This window comes from Danio rerio, chromosome 7 (genome assembly GCF_052040795.2).
Source record: "Danio rerio strain M-AB ecotype USA chromosome 7, GRCz13ab, whole genome shotgun sequence".
Taxonomy (NCBI): Eukaryota; Metazoa; Chordata; class Actinopteri; order Cypriniformes; family Danionidae; genus Danio; species Danio rerio.
Window position 1 is genome coordinate 50,860,336 of NC_141027.1, and position 19,766 is coordinate 50,880,101.

General features: G+C 42.6%; 1 protein-coding gene across 3 annotated transcripts; it reads right to left on the reverse strand.

Moving 5' to 3' along the window:
* Positions 1-15,566: 15,566 nt before the first annotated feature.
* Positions 15,567-19,528, reverse strand: LOC147843185 (uncharacterized). Of its 3 annotated transcripts, XM_087260141.1 has the most exons (6): positions 17,583-19,528; positions 17,026-17,496; positions 16,461-16,630; positions 16,096-16,350; positions 15,773-16,015; positions 15,567-15,693 (listed from the first exon to the last, which is right to left on the reverse strand). In XM_087260141.1, the coding sequence occupies exons 1-6, from the start codon at positions 18,241-18,243 to the stop codon at positions 15,595-15,597; spliced, it is 1,899 nt and encodes a 632-aa protein (XP_087116267.1). In that variant the 5' UTR covers positions 18,244-19,528; the 3' UTR covers positions 15,567-15,594. The 3 variants fall into 3 exon arrangements, with proteins under 3 accessions (XP_087116267.1, XP_087116266.1, XP_087116265.1); XM_087260140.1 differs by having other exon boundaries at positions 15,567-16,015; positions 17,583-18,377; XM_087260139.1 differs by having other exon boundaries at positions 15,773-16,350; positions 17,583-18,377.
* Between the last annotated feature and the right edge of the window lie 238 nt (positions 19,529-19,766).

A 19,766-nucleotide genomic window follows, 5' to 3' on the forward strand; every position in this document is an offset into this window, starting at 1 on the left:
AATTTATAGCACCAGGTTAAACTTTGACACCTTTATGGTCATCAAATACATTAAAAATGAATACAGGCCACAACTGAACATAGAGGATGATCTCTGAGTTGGGGTCTCCAAAATTAAACCAAGAATAGACTTGTGCTGGAAACATTGCCCATGTCATTAGATGAGATTAATATTAAATTAAACAACTGAATAAAATTCAAAAACTATCAAATTAAAGCCAATGTTTTTTAGATTGTTAAACTTTTTTTGTGTTGTCAATATGCTCATGTTTTTACACTGTAGATCTATTGTTGTATATGTGCAACATTTGTATATTTATAACCACCTCTGAGGAATGTGGGGTTGCAAGTCACTGGCGTTGTTATTTTGGGAATCGTGGGCTGAAAAGTTTGAGAACCCCATGTTATATGTAATTTCTGCAACAATTTTCTTTTTAAATTTTGCTAACACTTTAAATTAAGGATCTATTTACATCGGGTTTATAAAGATATTCATTAATGATTAACAACTCATTTACAAAAACAATATAAATCATTACTAAGCAGTTATAACTGCTTAAATGAAAGGGTGAACTAATTCAACACCTGCCAAATAGCCATTTTAACTCACATACATTAATTCGTTCATTCATTCATTTTCCTTCAGCTTAGTCGTTTTTATTCATCAGGGGTCACCACTGTAGAATGAACCGCCAACTTATCCAGCATATCTTTTACACAGCAGATGCCCTTCCAGCTGCAACCCAGCACTGGGACACATCCATACAGACAATTTAGTTTATTCAGTTTACCTATACCACATGTCTTTGGACTGTGGGGAAACCGGAGCACCTTTAGGAAACATTCAGTTTTCAAAAATATAGAAAATTTCCATTACATTTTAAGTTCCAGACATTTAAGCATTTTTATCGGTTTAATATAGATCCATAGATCAATAATTAAGAGTTCTGATGAAAGAGATAAAAAACACAATATTATAGAGCTTAAATAAACTTTACAACGCAAAAACAACATATTAATACAGCAGTTTTGTTTCAGTTAAATCAGTTGAAATTTCTTTTTTTTATCCAACTGGTTGAGTTGTTAAATAAATAATCCAATAAAGGTTTAAAATAACACAACAACCCTGCTAAAAAAAAAAAACAGCTTAAACCATCATAGGCTGGTTGGCTAGTTTTAGCTGGTCGACCAGCCTGGTTTTAGAGGGATTTTGGCCATTGGCCATGGTTTCTGGCCAATTCCAGCCTGGTCTTAGCTGGTCATCCAGCTGGGAGTCCAGGCAAAACCAGCTATGTCCAGCTTAAACCAGGTTGATCGAGATGATTTTAACTGGTTATTTTCCATTCCAACCAGCTAAGATCAGGCTGGAACGCTCCAAAAGCACCAAATATTCAGCAGGAAAAGCACCACATATTTAACCTAACAGTTTGAGTTATTAATAAATAACCCAATAAAGGTTAACAATAACTCAACCAAATATTTTTACTCAATTATTGAATTGAATAAATAAAATATTAAGTTTTTATAGCGTACTTGTTATTTCACTAATTAATTTTTTTATTTATTTCATTATGCAGCCAAACGGATTATTACTGTAAGACTGTCAATGAATAAATCCATTATATTGTGATATGCAATGCAATATGCATATTCAACTTGGCAATAAAGGTACTGTAAATACCAACTAGGCCATTCCAGTTTTGTAACCCGTTTTATACACTGTAAATAATGCTGGGTTCCACACAATCCATTTGTAAGAAATTAAGTTCACTTATTAGTTTGTACAAATTCAAGTGAATTAAAAAAATATATAAAAAATTGTGTAGTTTCAGCTCATTTTATATAAATATTTGCAAATGTTTTTAATTCCTTTTTTTAATTTACACTCACAAAACACACATTTTGCCATGAATATGAAATAGCAAAATAGAAAATAAAAACTGGACTTTAATTTAACCTGAATTTCCAACACAATCTCATGACAATTTGTAACTTTTTCATTTAGTGGCTAATTCATATGAATTCGTACGATCTAATTTGTTCAATTTAATACAATTTGCTCATTCCTCAATGACTGTTGGGTTTAGGGATGGGGATAGGTGCCACGCCTCCTTTTTAAAACCATACAATTTTGTACGTCTAAACTCGTACGAATTAGCCACTAAACTGGCAAAACGTAAAATACTTACGTTTTCTCGTGAGATTAGGCTGGAATTTTTTCAGATTGGAGCAGCATGAGAACTTTACAATGAATTTCAGGATCATATTTGGATATTATATTTGACTTGATCTCATTGTGTATTTTGGAGTGTGAGCAAAAAGTCAGAACAAATTAGACAAAATAATGCAAAGAATTGCAAAAATGGATATAATTCAGCATTTGTCTAAAGCTTGCATAATTATCTGATAGTTGTCTGTTATCGTCAGTCTGGCTGAGCTCAAGCTTTGTGTAAATTCATGGCTCAGTTTGAATCTTTCTTCAACTCTCAGGTGAAGATTCCTGATGGGCTCCTTCAGTGCCTTATTTAGAAGTTTTATCACTGCTTTAGGGTAAAGAAACAGAGACAGAGATAAAGCGAGAAAGACACGTCTCCGTTTCTCCACCTCAGAGACATGTTGTCTTTAAAGAAAAAGCCTTTTTTTTTAGTTTTATCTAACTGCATTCATTGGAATTCTTACTAACACTATTCTTACTAACACTATGATAGAAAAAAAAAATTATATATATATATATATATATATATATATATATATATATATATATATATATATATATATATATATAGTGCTCAGCATAAATGAGTCCACGCCTCACATATCTCTCTTTTACATATTTATTTCCTATAAGATACTTTATGATAATATATTTGTGTATATACATTAGATTAAACCAAAAATGGAACTAATTAAATGTATTATATGTCTATTCTTAAAGATGTTGATCACACAATTATTTAATAGATATAATTAAAAGCTACATAAATTGTGTGTGTTTCCAATTGATTTTTCTTGTTTATAATTTTTTTTTCTAAAAACATAATAATTAGGGTGTACATTTGGGTGTATTTTTGTATTTACTTATTTTTTATTATTATTTTAAGATTACAGTTTTGTCTTTGGAATTAATATAAAGTATATGCACAAATACATTGCATCCTGAGTGACAATTACTCCGTTAATATATATATATATATATATATATATATATATATATATATATATATATATATATATATATATATATATATATATATATATATAGTGCTGTCAATCGATTAAAAAAATGTACTAATTAATCGCACCTTTTTAAAAAAAATTAATCGCGATTAATCCCATTTAAAATACTGAAACTTGTAATTTTGGCTATTTAAATGTAAAATTTATGTAATTGCAAGACAAAAAATATTTAAATTCAAAATATTATTGTTTAATAGAATTTTTGTTTAACTTGTAACACAGATTTCTTCATGTAAACAACATACCCACAATAAACCATCAAGATCCTGGCTTGACAGCCATATTTATTAAAGAAATTAAAACACAGGCATGTAAATGACATTTAAATTTCAAAACAATCAATGCCAATAAAGAAAATATTGATTTCCATGTTGGATTCTAAGTGGACTGCAAAAAAATGCCAAAATACAGGAATTGCAGATATGGAAAATGAAAAATTATAATAATAAACTATAGAATACGAACTGTTGCACTCATTGTAAAGTTTTATTGCTGTGAGTTAAGAACATTAATTATAGAGTAGAAATAATTTTGCTTCATCCTCCTTTACATTTATCCAGTTGCTAAGACTAGGAGTATCCCGCAAGTGCACAGAGACTCCCAAATGCCCTCTGATAAATGATCATTTCTTGCAAACCGGTCGTTAAATACATTACACACCCTTCTCGCCCCTACTCAGATATGTTGCTCACTCCACCCCTGACACCCCTCAACAGGCCTGACACAGACACACACACACAGACAGACAGACACACACAACGCGCTGCAGAAGTTTTGGCCCCAACATCCTTCTATACTGGAGTGACTCCCCTCAGATTCAACACGCATCATCATGTTCATCAAATTTGCTTAAACTAAGCGTCCTAAAGTATTACTGTATTTCACAAGGATTCTGACACAACAACGCGAAGCAGACGCTTTCGTTGCGTTTAATGAGGAAACACGCTAAACTTGGAGGGCTCATGCTGAAATGCAGAGTAATGCCCTGTCTTTGACAGCTCGCGACTACACCAGACGTTCTGAGTACATTTACATAAGACACCAATACTCCGATTTTAACATGATTAAGATAATACTCTTATTAAAATTCTACCGTGTAGCCTTAAAAGCAACCTTACCTTACAGGAACGTCGAGTCACGAAATGAGGAGGATTTTCTTTCTGTTCGCCATACGGTATCAACTTACAACAGATGTCGAAAGTTAAAAATGAAATTGCATGAAACTCTGGATAACCTGTGATGGAACTAATTGTTTTATACTGGAACTTGCCTTCAAAAAGTGCTTCCTTGGTCTTATCCACATTTATTGCATGTTGAACACACGTCCACCACAACAGGAAGTAAAAAAACCTGAACTGCGTTGATTGCGCAAATTTTTTTAACGCGTTAATTAATTAAAATTAATCGCATGCGTTAACGTGTTAATTTTGACAGCGCTAATATATATATATATATATATATATATATATATATATATATATATATATATATATATATATATATATATATATATACTAGGGGTGTCAAAATAATCGTTTCCTTGATGCACCGCGATGAAGATGTGGACAATTTGATATTTGATATCGGTTTGATATCTGTAATAGATCATAATCGGTTATTACAGTATGTACTGACGTCATTTATCTCCTACACGTGGTGTAGTGGGAGAATACTATGGCGAAGGACATGAGGGCGAGTAAGTAAATAGTTCCTAATACTTATTAAAAAGCAGATAAATGTGCACAATTCACTGCTTGTGAGTTTGCTGGACAGTATTCACTGACACTGAATTAGATATACAGCATGAGCCGCTATTTCACTACTAGGGAGAAATGCTGTAAAACTCTGCCTCTCTCTCTTTCACTTTGGACATTTAACCCGATGGCGTGTTCATGAGGTAACTTTTCCTCTCCTCTCGGCTGATCCAGACACATGCGAGCCTGTGGTGCGAGTCCACTGCATCTATTACAGATTACCTGTGATATCCGCGCATTATGCACATATAGACTGTAATCGCGGCTCTTCTTCCCGCGTCAATAATCAGTAAACATGGATTTAATTTGTAAAACGAATCGCAGCTCTTTCTGTTGACAATAACCATAGGGGGTTTAAGAAGTCGCTTGACTGCACTCTAAAAGCAAGCAAAATAATATTTACATTCGTTTATTTACTATAAATGCTCATGCTGTCTTTTGTGGATGTATTTGTATTTTGATTAAAACATTAAAAAAGAGTGTTATCTTTGAGCAGGTCAAATTAAAGGTTAAGTTAATAAATCTGACTGCTTTTTGCAGGCAAAATTGTATTACAAATATTATATAAATATATTTATAGATTTTAATAGTTTTTGTGTGTGTGTGTGTGTGTGTGTGTGTGTGTGTGTGTGTGTGTGTGTGTGTGTGTGTGTGTGTGTGTGTGTGTGTGTGTGTGTGTGTGTGTGTGTGTGTTGTGAAGAAAAAAAATCTAACTATGTATGGAAAGCATCGTCAATGCACCGTGATGCACCGAGATACCGAATTGATGGCTTGATAATCGTAACCAAACTGAACCGTGAGACCAGTGTAGGTTCACACCCCTAATATATACATATACATTCATTTTCTTTTCAGCTTAGTCCCTTTACTAATCTGAGGTCATCACAGTGGAATGAACCGCAAACTTATCTAGCATATGTTTTACACTGCAGATGCCCTTCCAGCCACAACACAATCTCTGCGAAACATCGATACACACTCATTCACACTCATACACTACGGACAATTTAGGTAACCCAATTCACCTGTACCGCATGTCTTTGGACTGTGGGGGAAACCGGAGCACCCAGAGGAAATCCACGCGAACGCAGAGAGAACATGCAAACTCCACACAGAAACACCAACTCACCCAGCCATCATCGAACCAGTGTTTCCTTGCTGTGAGGTAATAGCACTACCTGCGCCACTGCGTCGCATATATATATATATATATATATATATATATATATATATATATATATATATATATATATATATATATATATATTCATTTTCTTATCGGCTTACATACTGTGGCATTACAGACATACTGTGAACATTTTCTTGCTCTGTTAAACATCATTTTATTATTATTATTATTATTATTATTATTACTATTATCATAGTAATCAAATTAATGGACTGCTTATTATTTGCCATTTTATGTCATAAGCTGCCTTTGATCAAATCTGAAAGGTTTCCTTTTTTATTATTGCTATATCAAGCATAACACTGACAAGATGGTCAGAGCCTCAAAAGTAGTCCATTTGGTTGATGCAATCATTCATTAAAGATTGCTTTACACATCATTTCACTCAGGAATAGCAGGAAACAATTACAGAGAACTGGCAAGTAACCTATTCAAATAAACATGCAATTTCGAAGAAACAATCATGAAACAGAGAGCTATTTTTGTAAAATAGACTCCAATAGTCTTCTTATATTTACATTGCTTGGTTTAAATGCAAGTTGGAGCATGTCTGCATAAACAAAGAGAGCAAAATCTCTGGTTTACATGTAATGTGTATATATATAGTGCATTTATTGTGTATGGCCATACACCCAAAGCGCTTCACAATCATGAGAAGGTGGCGGGGGTCTCTCCACACCACCACTAGCGTGCAGCATCCACTTGGATGATGTGACGGCTGCCACAGGACAACGGCGCCAGTGCGCTCACCACACACTAGCTATTGGTGGAGTGAAGTGACAGTGAGACAATTCGGTGGATGGGGATGATTGGGAGGCCATGATCTTAAGGACTGATATAGGGACTTTGGCCAGGACACCGGGGTTACACCCCTGCTCTTTTACGAGAAGTGCCATGGGATTTTTAATGACCACAGAGAGTCAGGACCTCGGTTTTACGTCTTATCCGAAAGACGGCGCCCACTGACAGTGTAGTGTCCCCTTCACTTTTACTGGGGCATTAGGACTCACGCAGACCACAGGTTGAGTGCCCCATGCTGGCCTCACAAACACCACTTCCAACAGCAACCTAGTGTTCCCTAGTTGTCTCCCATCCAAGTACTGACCAGGCTCAGCCCTGCTTAGCATCAGTGAATAACCGGTCTTGGGATGCAGGGTGACATGCCTGTGGAAATGATAATTCTGCAGTGTGTTAACACTGGTCCTTAAAAGTTGGTCATCAGATGATTTTATTTTCCTCATCTAAAGCTGCATTTAAACATGACTGAATCTTTTTTTTTCTTTTTTTTTTTTTTTTACATGATTGAATCCTATAATTACTGGTTTTACTACTTTGCTTGTCAAACAAGTTGTGTTAAATATTTCATATCGGACTGTTCTCCAGCCAAATCTTTGAGGCTGCTTTTTTATTTTTCACTTTTTTTGGACACCTCACAGATATATAATTTGTGATGTTACTCTTGAAAGAGTAACTGAGTAATTGTCTGGCACATTTTCCATCGGTTTTAGTGCTAATTATTTCTGCATGAAGAATGGAGCTCCAGAGGATAAGTACAAGCACAACGAGCAAATGTTGGTGAAAAACAGAAAATGTCTGCATTTATAATACGGCGAGCAGGGTCGCAATCGCTCAGCTAAACTCATTTGTGCTTTATGCACGGCGCTTGTAATGGGAAACGAGCTGAGATAGTGCAAACATATTGCATAAATCTTATGAACCAGACATTTCGTGCAGCACATTGTCTCAGGGGTGATTTCCCTCTAATGTTTGATTTCCCTTAAAGTGCAGTTTTGTCCAAATGAAAATCCAATTGCTTAAACCTAACGGGTTCCTAAGTGCCATTTGGGACTAAATGTGATCTACGTAGGGAGTAAAGATGCATTGTGTGTCGACAAGCCTCTGAGTAAAAACCCTGTCGATTTCATGCTGTCCAAAGATGATCTATTAGTCAAGGTGGAGCCAAGGTCAAGACAGCACACATGTTCGCAGGAGGTTGAGCAAACAAGAGAGGACCAAGGGGAATTTCCATTATTGGTCTGAATGTGATGAAACAGAGTATCGTGCCCCGAGAGCCATCATGTTCATCTGTGACACACAGACCTTCGCTTGGCAACTTCCTTTCACACTCTTGTATCTCTGAACAACAGCCAGAGGAGTTGGACGGGTTAGCTGTGATTGGGATACTTTCAAAATTCAACTTGACCCTTTACTTACAGTAAAGTGCCCCTACTATGCTGTTGTAAGTTTTTCAGTTTTGTTATAGATGCCTTATAGAATACTGGAATAGAATGAAAAGCATCCATCAAGGTCCAAAACACCTCTTTTGTAACAGTACTTTCCATTAACCTTGAAAATTGCACCAAATTAAAACTCACTCACTCACTCGCTCACTATTCTTCTGATTTATCAGGGTTCGCTACAGTGGAATCAACCCCCAACTACTCTGACATATGTTTTACATGGCAGATATGCTTCCAGGCACTAAAAGTGCACTATTTTTTTAATCCCTGGTCCTGGGAAACACCCATACACTCTGTCATTCACATACATTCATTCACTATGGTCATTTTAGTTTACCCAATTCACCTATTCCGCATGCAGCAGGCAGTAAAGTGTCAACAAATATGAATAACATGCCCGTTTTGGACTGGTAAAGTGGAAACCACAGCCTAAACTTGCCTGTTATTCATGCTTGTTAATCATTTATTAATATAATTTATGATTAATAAATCATGGTAGAGTGTACACTGTTTCATCGGTATCTGATGTGTTACTAACATTTGTTCATTATTTGTTCATGTTAACTAACACATTAACTATTGTGTTAACTAATTAACTAATTAACACTAATACACTCACCAGCCACTTGTAGTACCGGGTTGGACCCCCTTTTTCCTACAGAACTGCCTTAATCCATCATGACATTCAATAAGATACTGGAAATTTTCCCTCAGATATTTTGTTCCGTACTGAGATGATAGCATCACGCAGTTGCTGCAGATTTGTCGGCATTTGTGAGATGATTCACGCTTTATGGCATGGTGCGTTATCCTGCTGGAAGTAGCCATCAGAAGATGGGTACACTGTAGTCATATAGGGATACACTGTAGTCATATAGGGATGGACATGGTCAGCAACAATACTCAGGTAGTCTGTGGCGTTAACGCGATGCTAAATTGGTACTAATGGGCCCAAAGTGTGCCATGAAAATATCCCCCACACCAATACACCATTACACCACCAGCCTAACCGTTGACACAAGGCAGGATGGATCCATGCTTTCATGTTGTTCATGCCAAATTCTGACCCTACCATCGAAATGTTGCTGCAGAAATCGACACTCATCAGACCACGCAATGTTTTTCAAATATTTTATAGTCCAATTTTGGTGAGCCTGTGTAAATTGTAGCCTCAGTTTCTTGTTCTTAGCTGACGGAAGTGGCACCCGGTGTGGTCATCTGCTGCTGTAGCTCATCTGCCTCAAGGTTGGATGTGTTGTGCGTTCAGAGATGCTCTTCTGCATACCTTAGTTGTAACAAGTGGTTATTTGAGTTACTGTTGCCTTTCCATCAGCTAGAAACAGTCTGGTCATTCTCCTCTGACCTCTGGCATCAACAAAGCATTTGTGCCCACAGAACTGCCGCTCACTGAATATTTTCTAATTTCTGGACCATTCTCTGTGAACCCTAGAGATGGTTGTGCGTGAAAATCCTAGCAGATCAACCATGTCACATTTAAAGTCACTTAAATCACTTTTCTTCCCCATTCTGATGCTCAGTTTAAACTGCAGCGGACCGTCTTGACGATGTCTGCATGCTTAAATGCACTGAGTAGCTGCCATGTGATGCTGATTAAAACTTTGTGTTAACGAGCAGTTGGACAAGTGTACCTAATAAAGTGTACTTATAGTTTACAAATCAGATTTAGCATTGCTAAAGAAATGTGTTGTTTATTTTTAAGTGATCTTTTCTAATCCATGAACAAATGCATTAATATATGTACTGTAAACATAAATTAATTAGACTGTTATAGTAAAGAGGTGTAATAGAATATAAGTTAACCAAGATTATGTAAATGCCGAATAATAGTCACTGTTCACCATTAGTTTGTTAACTAATGTTTTAAATAACACAATAATATATGTTTAGTTGACATCACCAAAGACTAAGCAATGCTTAATTTATGTGTTGTTCACTGTTGATTCTTGTTAACTAATGCATTTACTTACATTAAAACCATATAAAGTATTACCTCTCCCACACCTAATACCGTTTATTAGCTTGTTAGAAGGGAGTTGCATGAACTGATCTGAGTGTGTGAGATAAAGGCTGACTCACATTGGTTGTGTTTGCATGCAACCAAATAATCCTTTAGTAATCGGATTGACAGCTCAATCAGACTGAAAAGCCCACATGTAAACATTTTTTTTCTTCATCTGACTGGGCTCAACCTGAATGAAATTTCAATCGGATTGTAAGGAAAGGTTTAAAACTTTTGTAATCCGATGGAGAACATATGTAAACGTGGAGTGAAAACAAACTAAAAAGTTGGGTGCATGTTCAGTGATGGAGAACTGCCAGAATAATGTGGTGCATGGAACATACTGTTTTATTGTTTGGGATGCAGGGCAGTTTTACTTTTTATTGTATGTTAGAAGTGTGGCTGTTTATGTCTGCTAACAGATAAATATTATGTTTTTTTTTTTTTGTAAAACAAAGAAAATAGACATGAGGATTGACTAGTATGCACACATTGAAGGACTGGGAACTCTAATTTAATGCAATGTGAATGTCAAAACATCAGGTGTCATTTGTGACATGGCATGAATCAATCCAATCACTTCATTTAGTGTTCATGTAATTATATTTGGATACATTAATTAAATGATTTAATTCCTACTGAAACTAGGAGTTTTCATGTACAGTACACATATACATAGCCACTAAAATATTTTTTTAATAATAATAATAATATAATTTTTTGTAATATTTATATTGTGCTTTTCTAGGCACTCAAAGCACTTTAAAGATTTGTGGGAATCTTCTCAACCAGTATCAGTGTGCAGCATGCACTTGAATGATGCAACGACAGCCATTCTGTGCCACAGTGCACATTAATTTAATTCAATTCAATTTATTTTTATTTCTGTTGCGATTTACAATGTAAATTCTGTAAAAGCCGCTTAACAACAACGTTCTAGTAAATTAAAACTGTGTCAGTGCAGATTTCAGAGTTTTTGTTCAGTTCAGTGTGGTTTAAATTTCACTGCTGGAAGTCCAAACACTGTAGAGCAAACCCCTCGATGCGCAGCTCCACAAGTCCCAAACCAAGCAAGCTTCACAAATTGACAAAAGTGAAGGAAAAAAGGCTTGAGGGAAACCAGGTTCAGTTGGGCACGATCATTTCTCCTTTGGCCAAACTTCTTGTGTAGAGCTGCTGTATAGGTGCCTGAGGCTGGAGAACCCTGGACGTCCATCGTGGAGAAACACACCAGCTGATTGGTGAAGAGAAGGCAGAGTGATGAAGTCATTTATATAATATGGTCCTGATTAGGAGGCCATGATTGACAGAGGCAACTTTGGTCCTTTTCACTGGACATCCTGGGATTTTCAATGACCACAGAAAGTGCTTCTCTGCTATGATTCGTGAATTGTTTCCTATCCCTGCTTCCTTTTCTTGTGTCTTAGCTCCTCTCCTTAAGAAATTTAGGTAAGGACGTAAAAAAAAAATACTTAATCAAGTGAAATAATATATATCCTTGTTCCTTTCCCGTCATTTCAAAGCATTATTTATCTACCTGCTAACACTGCCATTTTTTCCAGGAGTCTCTTGTATTTCACACCCGTCTCCCACCACCCTCCCGTTTTGTTATTTCTCCCGGGAAACTCTCGTAAATGGTATGGTCCAATCGAGTTATGAAAAATAACTTTTTTGTGCATGTTACACCTGCTTTCTGGAACCATTCTTCATCGGACTCGAAGCCCATTGTGGCGATCAACTCCGCTCTGCATCTCAAGTCCGCCGGCATATGTGTCCATCTACCGGACAAACTGGTAACAGCGGGAAAGCCATCCACATGGAGATATGCAGTCAGCTGATTGGCGAGAAAAGAAAAACGGCATCATACCAACCCGTAGCATTCGTTTTAAAGATGATATGCAGCCATACGTGGCAACATAATTTGCGATCTCCAGAAACATATATAGGGCTACATTTTCAGATTGAGCCTATGTTGATTTAATTTCTCATCCAAAAGTGGGTGCTCAATGACAGTAAAGTGTCCCCATCACGTTATTGGGGTGTTAGGATCCACACAGACTGAAGAGTGAGCACCCCCTGCTGGCTTTAATACAGCACCTCGCAGCCTACTTTTCCCATGTGGTCTACCACATTAATTACATTCAGTGGGTGACCATGTGAAAGCCGCAGAGAGCTAGCTGCTTTTAAACTCAGATTTACACAGACATGACCATAAATAATTACCAGTTTTGTTTTAGTGGTGTGTGCACTGCTGTGATGCAACCAAGACAAAAAACACACTTCCATTCCATTCAACACATTGCCATTCACAAACATCCATGGAGAACCTTGCAAAATCTGAGTAAACATCTACTTAGAAATGTCAATAATGGCATTTGGAATGGTTTTAATAAGTTGAGGTGAAAAAAGTAGAGGGCAAGGCAGTGGCACAGTAGGTAGTGCTGTCGCCTTACAGCAAGAAGGTCGCTTGGCTCAGTTGGCGTTTCTGTGTGGAGTTTGCATGTTCTCCCTGCCTTCGTGTGGGTTTCCTCCGGGTGCTCCGGTTTCCCCCACAGTCCAAAGACATGCAGTACAGGTGAATTGGGTAAGCTAAATTGTCCGTAGTGTATGAGTGTGTGTGTGAATGTGTGTGTGGATGTTTCCCAGAGATGGGTAGCGGCTGGAAGGGCATCGCTGCGTAAAAACTTGCTGGATAAGTTGGCGGTTCATTCGGCTGTGGCGACCCCGGATTAATAAAGGGACTAAGCCGACAAGAAAATGAATGAATGAATGAATGGAAAAAGTAGAAAAAAGTTCAGGTGAAATAATAATTGAAGATTGTATGTTACGGTATGTAAAATACTTGTAAGGATTGAAAGTTAATGATGAATGATGTAAATATGATTAATTGAAAAAAGGGGTTGGGGGAGTAATTGGTTTACAAAAAGAGGAATTCATTGAGCTGAAAAATTTGTTTTTGCTTCCCAAAAAATGTCAAATAAAAAAAACATTAAAACAATATTTAAATGAGTGCAAATAGGCTACTTCTTGAAATAAGGTAAACTATCAATGCACAAGATAAATACTTAAACAATGCATTAGCTTCATGAGACAGCATGAAGATAGATTTTACAACACAAGCTGCAGGATAGTCAAATTTGTTAAAAATGTCATACAGTTTCCAATTTTGGTTATTTCCAGGTCAGTTTTACTTCTCACACAAAGGTTATGGAAGTACACCATCAATGGTTCTTTTTTTCCAGCACAACAGGACTAAACACAACTGAATGCATGAAAAACAGTGAACAACCGACCTCAGACAGTAAACTGATGTCGCATTCTATTTGCGGCACTGACACAAAAGGTAAAAAGATCTACAACAGACGCTTCGTGGCATCCCTTGTAAATAATGTCAAACTAGAGTAAAGATGCTGGCTAGCTAAATGGTAGCTGTATCGAATTAGCAATTTTTGCTCAACTGCTCTGTTTGTTGGTTTAATTGTTTGTTTGTTTTTACAGGACACTTTGTATAAACACCTGCCAATTTGGTCCTACATTTCCCACATGACTGCATTTGCTATGTCTTTTATCAGCTTGCTTCTGACACCATTTTGGTTCAAATGATAATCTACAGCATGAAAAGGGTGACCATCACACCTGTCAACCCTCCCGTTTTTCCCGGGATTCACCTGTTTTTTAAAAATCTATCCCACTATCATCCTGTAAAGGTATCAATATGTTAAGATGATGTCATGTTACCACATGGTAGTATTAAATCATGGTAACAGCATGTTAGTAAAATGCTATCCATGGTCCAACATGCCAATAACATGCAAATCATGCTTGAAAATGCTATTGTAACAGAGGCCAGCTAGTAAGTGATGTGCAGGTAAACCTCACTCCTCTAACCTCTAAAGGTGCTCTAGCGACAGAGGCTAGAGGCCATGGTCTTTAGCCTCCTTGTTAGAGCAAACGACTCCCATGCGGAAGGTCGCCGGTTCGATACCAACTCGGAGCAGGTTGGGTGGCATAGGACTGGCGGGGTTACTTTGGTGCCGTGACCCGGATGGGAGTGAGGTTTAGGGGGGGTGAGTGTAACGGAAGCCAGCTAGTAAGTGCTGTGCAGGTAAACCTCACTCCTCTGACCACTAAAGGTGCTCTAGCGACAAACACTGGAGGCCATGGTCTTTAGACTCCGTGTTAGAGCAACCGACTCCCATTCGGAAGGTCGCCGGTTCAATACCAGCTTGGAGCAGGTTTAGGTAGGTTACACTATCGACATCAAAATTATGTTATCGCCATGTTATTGACATGCCAGTCATGTTAGTAACATGTAATCATGCTAGAATCATGTTAACAAAAGGCTATCAATGTACAATTGACATGCTGATGATGCTAGTAACATACTAGTGATATGGCCATAGCCATATCCCTCTCCTGCCCAAGATTACTTACTGAAACACAGTACTTGGATGGGAGACCACATGGGAAAACTAGGTTGCTGTTGGAAGTGGTGTTAGTGAGGCCAGCAGGGGGGTGCTCAACCTGTGATCTGTGTGGGTCCCATAATGCCCTAGTAAAGTGAAGGGGACACAATACTTTCAGTGAATGTTGTCTATCAGATGAGACGTTGACTGACTCCATAAAGTTAACCTCCACTCCACAGCTGCCCTGTCCTGACCTATTCATGCATCTCTAAGGACCGAGCTGTCCCGGGAGAAGCTTGCTAATATACAGAATTGGACTCAAGGCCTTCTGGGCGTTCAAAGCATTTGCAGACCTGGACAGATTTGTCCAGCCCATCACCCCCTTGTGCTGGAAAAGGGATTCATTCTCCCTATGAGCTATCAACCAAGGCTGAACCTGGACGGGGGCGTCCCGCGAGTCACTTTTAACACTCAAGGCAGGGATAGTTTGTCCCAATTGGAACGTAGCCAAGGCAGAACCTGGACGAGGGCATCCCACGTGACACTTTTAACACACAAGTTAGGGCTAATCTGTCCCAATCGGAACGTAGCCAAGGCAGGACCTGGACGCAGCAGGCATACAGCGTTGAACTAAGAAGACAGGGCTCATTTTTGTCCCCACTGAATTTACTTTTACCACACAGATAATAAATAAAAGGAATAATGAAGACACTGAACACCATTTGACCGTTAAGTTGTACAATATTTATTCAGGACGATTCAGAGTCTTCTGTTTGTTCGAGCGGGCGAGCGCCCTGGCTTTTCCCTTTGGCAGGGCGCCATGGCAGCGTCCTCCTGCTGGTTCCCTCCTGGAAAAGAGACACATAAAGGGAAGTTAGCCAATGCCATACGTTCTGCTGTCCACGCCAAAGAGAATGTGATTTTTACCAGGGGAGAGACGGAAGTCTCTGTCCTCTTGCGCCCTTTCCGCGGGGGGCTTTCAGTGCCCGCTGCCTCCCCATCCTCCTCCTCCTCCTCCTCCTCCACCAGGGCCCTTTCAAAGAGTCTGCGGCGCTCGCGTGCTTGGAGAGGTCCGAGGTGAAGTGCGTAGAACTTATCTGAGGTTGAAGTGTCATGGCACATGAATTGCGCCACCTTGCGGCGATCCTCTGAAGAGTGTGCATTCTTTGCCTGCGTCGGAGAGAGACAGAAGCTTGATTAGGATAGAAGCCGCCGCTGGTAGTTACAGGGGCGTCACAATGCCTACTCACATGAGTCGCGATCGCAGTGCGTACGTCAGTAAAGGTGGGTTTGCCTGGAAGGCCCATACTGAGCCAAGCAGACTGAAAGTACTTGTTCAGGGTCCGACAAGGACTGGCTCTGGAAGTGAAAAAGAAATAGGTAGCCTGGCTCCCTCCGGGGAGACCAGCCCGCAGCGCCAAAAACCTGCGGAACCAGCTGTATTCCTCCCTGTTTAGGGACAGCTGAGCCGCCCCAAAGGCTCTGTTTGTTTTGTGAGTGGTAATCTGCCATCAGAGAACAAGCAGTGAGTGAGTGAGTGAGTGAGTGAGTGAGTGAGTGAGTGAGAGAGAGAGCATGCTACTGGTGACCCCCACCTTACTTGCGCCATACTCACGTTAATGACATAAGCAGACTCGTCGGGGCTTCTGGAGGCCTCTTCAACCTCCTGGATTGTGAGATTCTGGAAGACTCCACAGCGGTGCCCAGAGATGGAGGTTAGGTAGCCAGTCAGAAAGCCATAGAAGCGCCACTGTTGCCTAGTGCTTGGGTTGGATTCGAGGCTATCTGGTGAAGGACATTAGACAGATTAGACCACCGACGGTTCTATTTCCTTTCTGGGTCACCAACAGCTCTTGGCTGCTGGTGACTTGTTCTCCGGGGCGCCAGCAGCTCAAACAACAGCTGCTGGTGGCCCGGAGAGGAATTGTGCGTTTCTTCTTCAGGGGCACCAGCAGTCCATGGACTGCTGGTGCCCCTGAAGAAGAAACGCACAATTCCTCTCCGGGCCACCAGCAGCTGTTGGTTCATCCAGCCACGTCGGTCTGCCCCCCTTCCCCCCCGAATGAGTCCCATTCGCGGGGGAGAGGGGCAGACAGACGTGGCTGGATGAACCAAGGGCTGTTGGTGCCCCGGAAGAACGAACAGGGGGAATCGCTGGAACGGCGGAAGGGCTTGCTTACCTAGCAGGGCGGGAATTTTCCTCCCAGCGGTCCGGTGACAGCGCACCAGGCTGGCCTTGGGGATCAGTCGGCTTTCCTTCGCCTGCTTGGTCCTTACCTCGTGCACGACGACACGCCGGCGTATGCCGCGGATGAGGGCTCTGACCTCCCTTCGAATCAGAACCAGAGCCGTGCTGGAGAGCTGACAGGCGGCCGGCGGCGTCTCCGAGAGGTAGTCTAGGAACTGAGCCACGTTCTTCAGGTAGTGCTGCCTGGTGGGCTCGGCCATGCGCGTCTGACCTAGCCGGGCGGCCCACGCTCGGATTCGGGCTGGTTGGTTGAGGAAGAGGAAGTCCCCTGGCTCCGCGGTGCCCCTGGCCATGTAACCAAGGAAGGCTTTGATTCTCCCCAGCTTCGAAGTGACGTTGTTCCGCAGGCGGGGGGTGGGCTCGCTGCCCAGTTGGTACCCTTCGAACTCCCCCAAGAGAAGGTCTGTGGAACGAGCACAACCAAGAGTCAACTTCCCCGAAGCCACACACCCAGCAGAGCGACAGTGACGTGCCTGAAATATACTCAACTCAGCGCGGGGACGTGGTCCGGGAACGGGTAGGGTTCCAAAGCCTCCGGAGGCTCGGGGGGCGTCGGACCTCCGGCCGCGCCTCGCCCGGGAGCCGGTGGTGCAGGAGGCGACCTGGTTCTCCTCGCCCGCTTCCTCCTCCTTCTCCCCCCTTCTCCCTTCCTCAGCTCCCGGTAGAGGCGTGTGATCTGGAGCAGGGTGGACCGCATCTTGGTAACCTGTTTCCCCAGGTCCGTGAGCTGAGCCTGTATGCGCTCGGTGGCGCGCCTGCAGCCGCGGTCGGCGCACGGGCGGCCGGCCTCTGGGTCCTCTGAGTCCCGCTCCCCCTCGGAGGACGATGCTAGCTGGGACACGACAGGGATTGCAGGCTGGGTGGACCGCAGCCACTGCAACTCCCGAGCTACTTTCCGGCGTTTCGCCCTCCCCATAGCCTCTTTCCTTCCCGAGGTCGAGAGCTCCGCGTGCTGCCTCAAGTGCCTGTCTAGGCGGGCTGGCGTCCGGCGACATCCCGGGACCGGGCACGGTGTCTTCCGCGTGTCCACGCGGCCGGCGGCCAGCGCGAGAAGCAGCCGCTTCTCGTCCGAGTTGGCCACCTTGTGAACGGCCGTCAGGTGAGGCGCAAGCCGGCTGTAGACGTTGAAGCATAGGGCACATTCAGCCATGACCGTGCCAGAGCCAATGCAGAGGGGGAAAGGGGCCCGCACGCCACGTGCGGCGGTTAATAAGCGGCCGGAGGCGGCGTCCACTTCCGCGTCATGACGTTGGTGGACCCGTATTTCTTAAAGGGGAAGGACACCCCCCCGCACCAGGAGGTGTAAGCCGATGCCCTACGGAGATCCATTCGGTTCAAGCCTTCTCTTGTTACGACTTCTCAAGTAGGGGGGAGAGGGGTGTCCACCTCACTCCCTTCCCCCCTTTACAAAGGAACCAGAGGGGGTGTCCCGTTAAACAATTCACCCCACCGCCCCTTCATCGTTGCCCCGGTCAGCGGTTCGACACCTCTCTCTCTTGTCACGACTCGAGTTGGGGAAGGGGTGTCCCACCTCACTCCCTATCCCCCCTTCATTTTGCTGTTCTGGCCAGCGGGAGCTTTTCCACAGCCATTCACGTTCACTTTTTCCACCCCAAAAAGGGGATTGATTGTTTGAGCCCCATCGGGGGGGGGGACAGCTCCACACGCGCCAGCCGCGGGAGCTTTTGTGACCTGCTACAACCAACATGGGATACGCACCAACCATCGAAAGGGGAGTCCAGACAGCCCGTAACCCCGGCACCACTGACCCTGGCACGTTTCACCTCGCCGGAGTCCACTAGCTTCCCCTCCCAACCAACCACCCTCACTCCCCCGGGAGCAGGGTAGGCGGGGTGGGGGTCAGCCGGGAGCCAGCAAGGATAAACCCAGGGGGTGGGCGGCGTTGCGGGCGGACGGACGGGATGCAGACGCACACACTCGGGCGGGGGTAGAATCGAAGCCCACACCAGCTCGTTCCCTACGCTGCCCCTGGGGCCTCGATTCACCACGCCGGGTGACTCGACCGAACCCACCGAACATCCCCCAGCCCTCGCAGGGCGAGGGGCGTGGGGCGGGGGCACGGGCCGAGTATCGGCGCGGGGGAAACGGAGTCCAGGGGGGCGGGCTGGCGGGCGGGCTGAGCAGCAGACAAGCTCTGGGTCATTTAGCCAGACGGGCCATCTGGGTCCTTTACCCACAGATCGGGGCGGGAAGGGGGGGCGCTGTGTGCGGAGGGACACCCCCACGCCTCCCTGATACAGCGCCCAGGACGGGGAGGATCTGCCACACCCATAGAGGCCGACCCCATTGGTGCTTTGGGGGGCCTGGGTGGGGGCCTAGCCCCTGGGGCGCCACACTAGCTCCTATCGATCAGTCACCGTGGGGTCTGGCGACTGGACTGTCAGAGACTAAGTCCATATTTTTACGCCTTCCCCGAAACCCTGATGGCAGGTCAGAGATTGTGGGTGTCGGGCAAAAACCTCCAGGCGCGGGACGTCCCGACAAGTAGGCCGGGAAGGGTGGTCTCCCGTCGGGCATGGTTTGGTGGGCTCGGGCCTGGGTCTAACCAACGCCCCGGTGAGCGCCAGGCATAACGTATTCCTGTTGGACCTTTGGCGCTAGATGCGTAAAGATGTGCCGCTGGTGAACCATCGATGGAGCCGCTGGTGAACC

What these genes read in the sequence shown, in the direction of transcription:
- LOC147843185 (XM_087260139.1), bottom strand. Translation starts at nt 18,243, where the DNA reads ATGGCTGAATGTGCCCTATGCTTCAACGTCTACAGCCGGCTTGCGCCT. An exon ending in GGACCACGTCCCCGCGCTGA is followed by an intron (nt 17,497 to 17,582) that starts GTTGAGTATATT and finishes CTCGTTCCACAG; the next exon opens with ACCTTCTCTTGGGGGAGTTC. An exon ending in AGACTTCCGTCTCTCCCCTG is followed by an intron (nt 15,694 to 15,772) that starts GTAAAAATCACA and finishes TCTCTTTTCCAG; the next exon opens with GAGGGAACCAGCAGGAGGAC.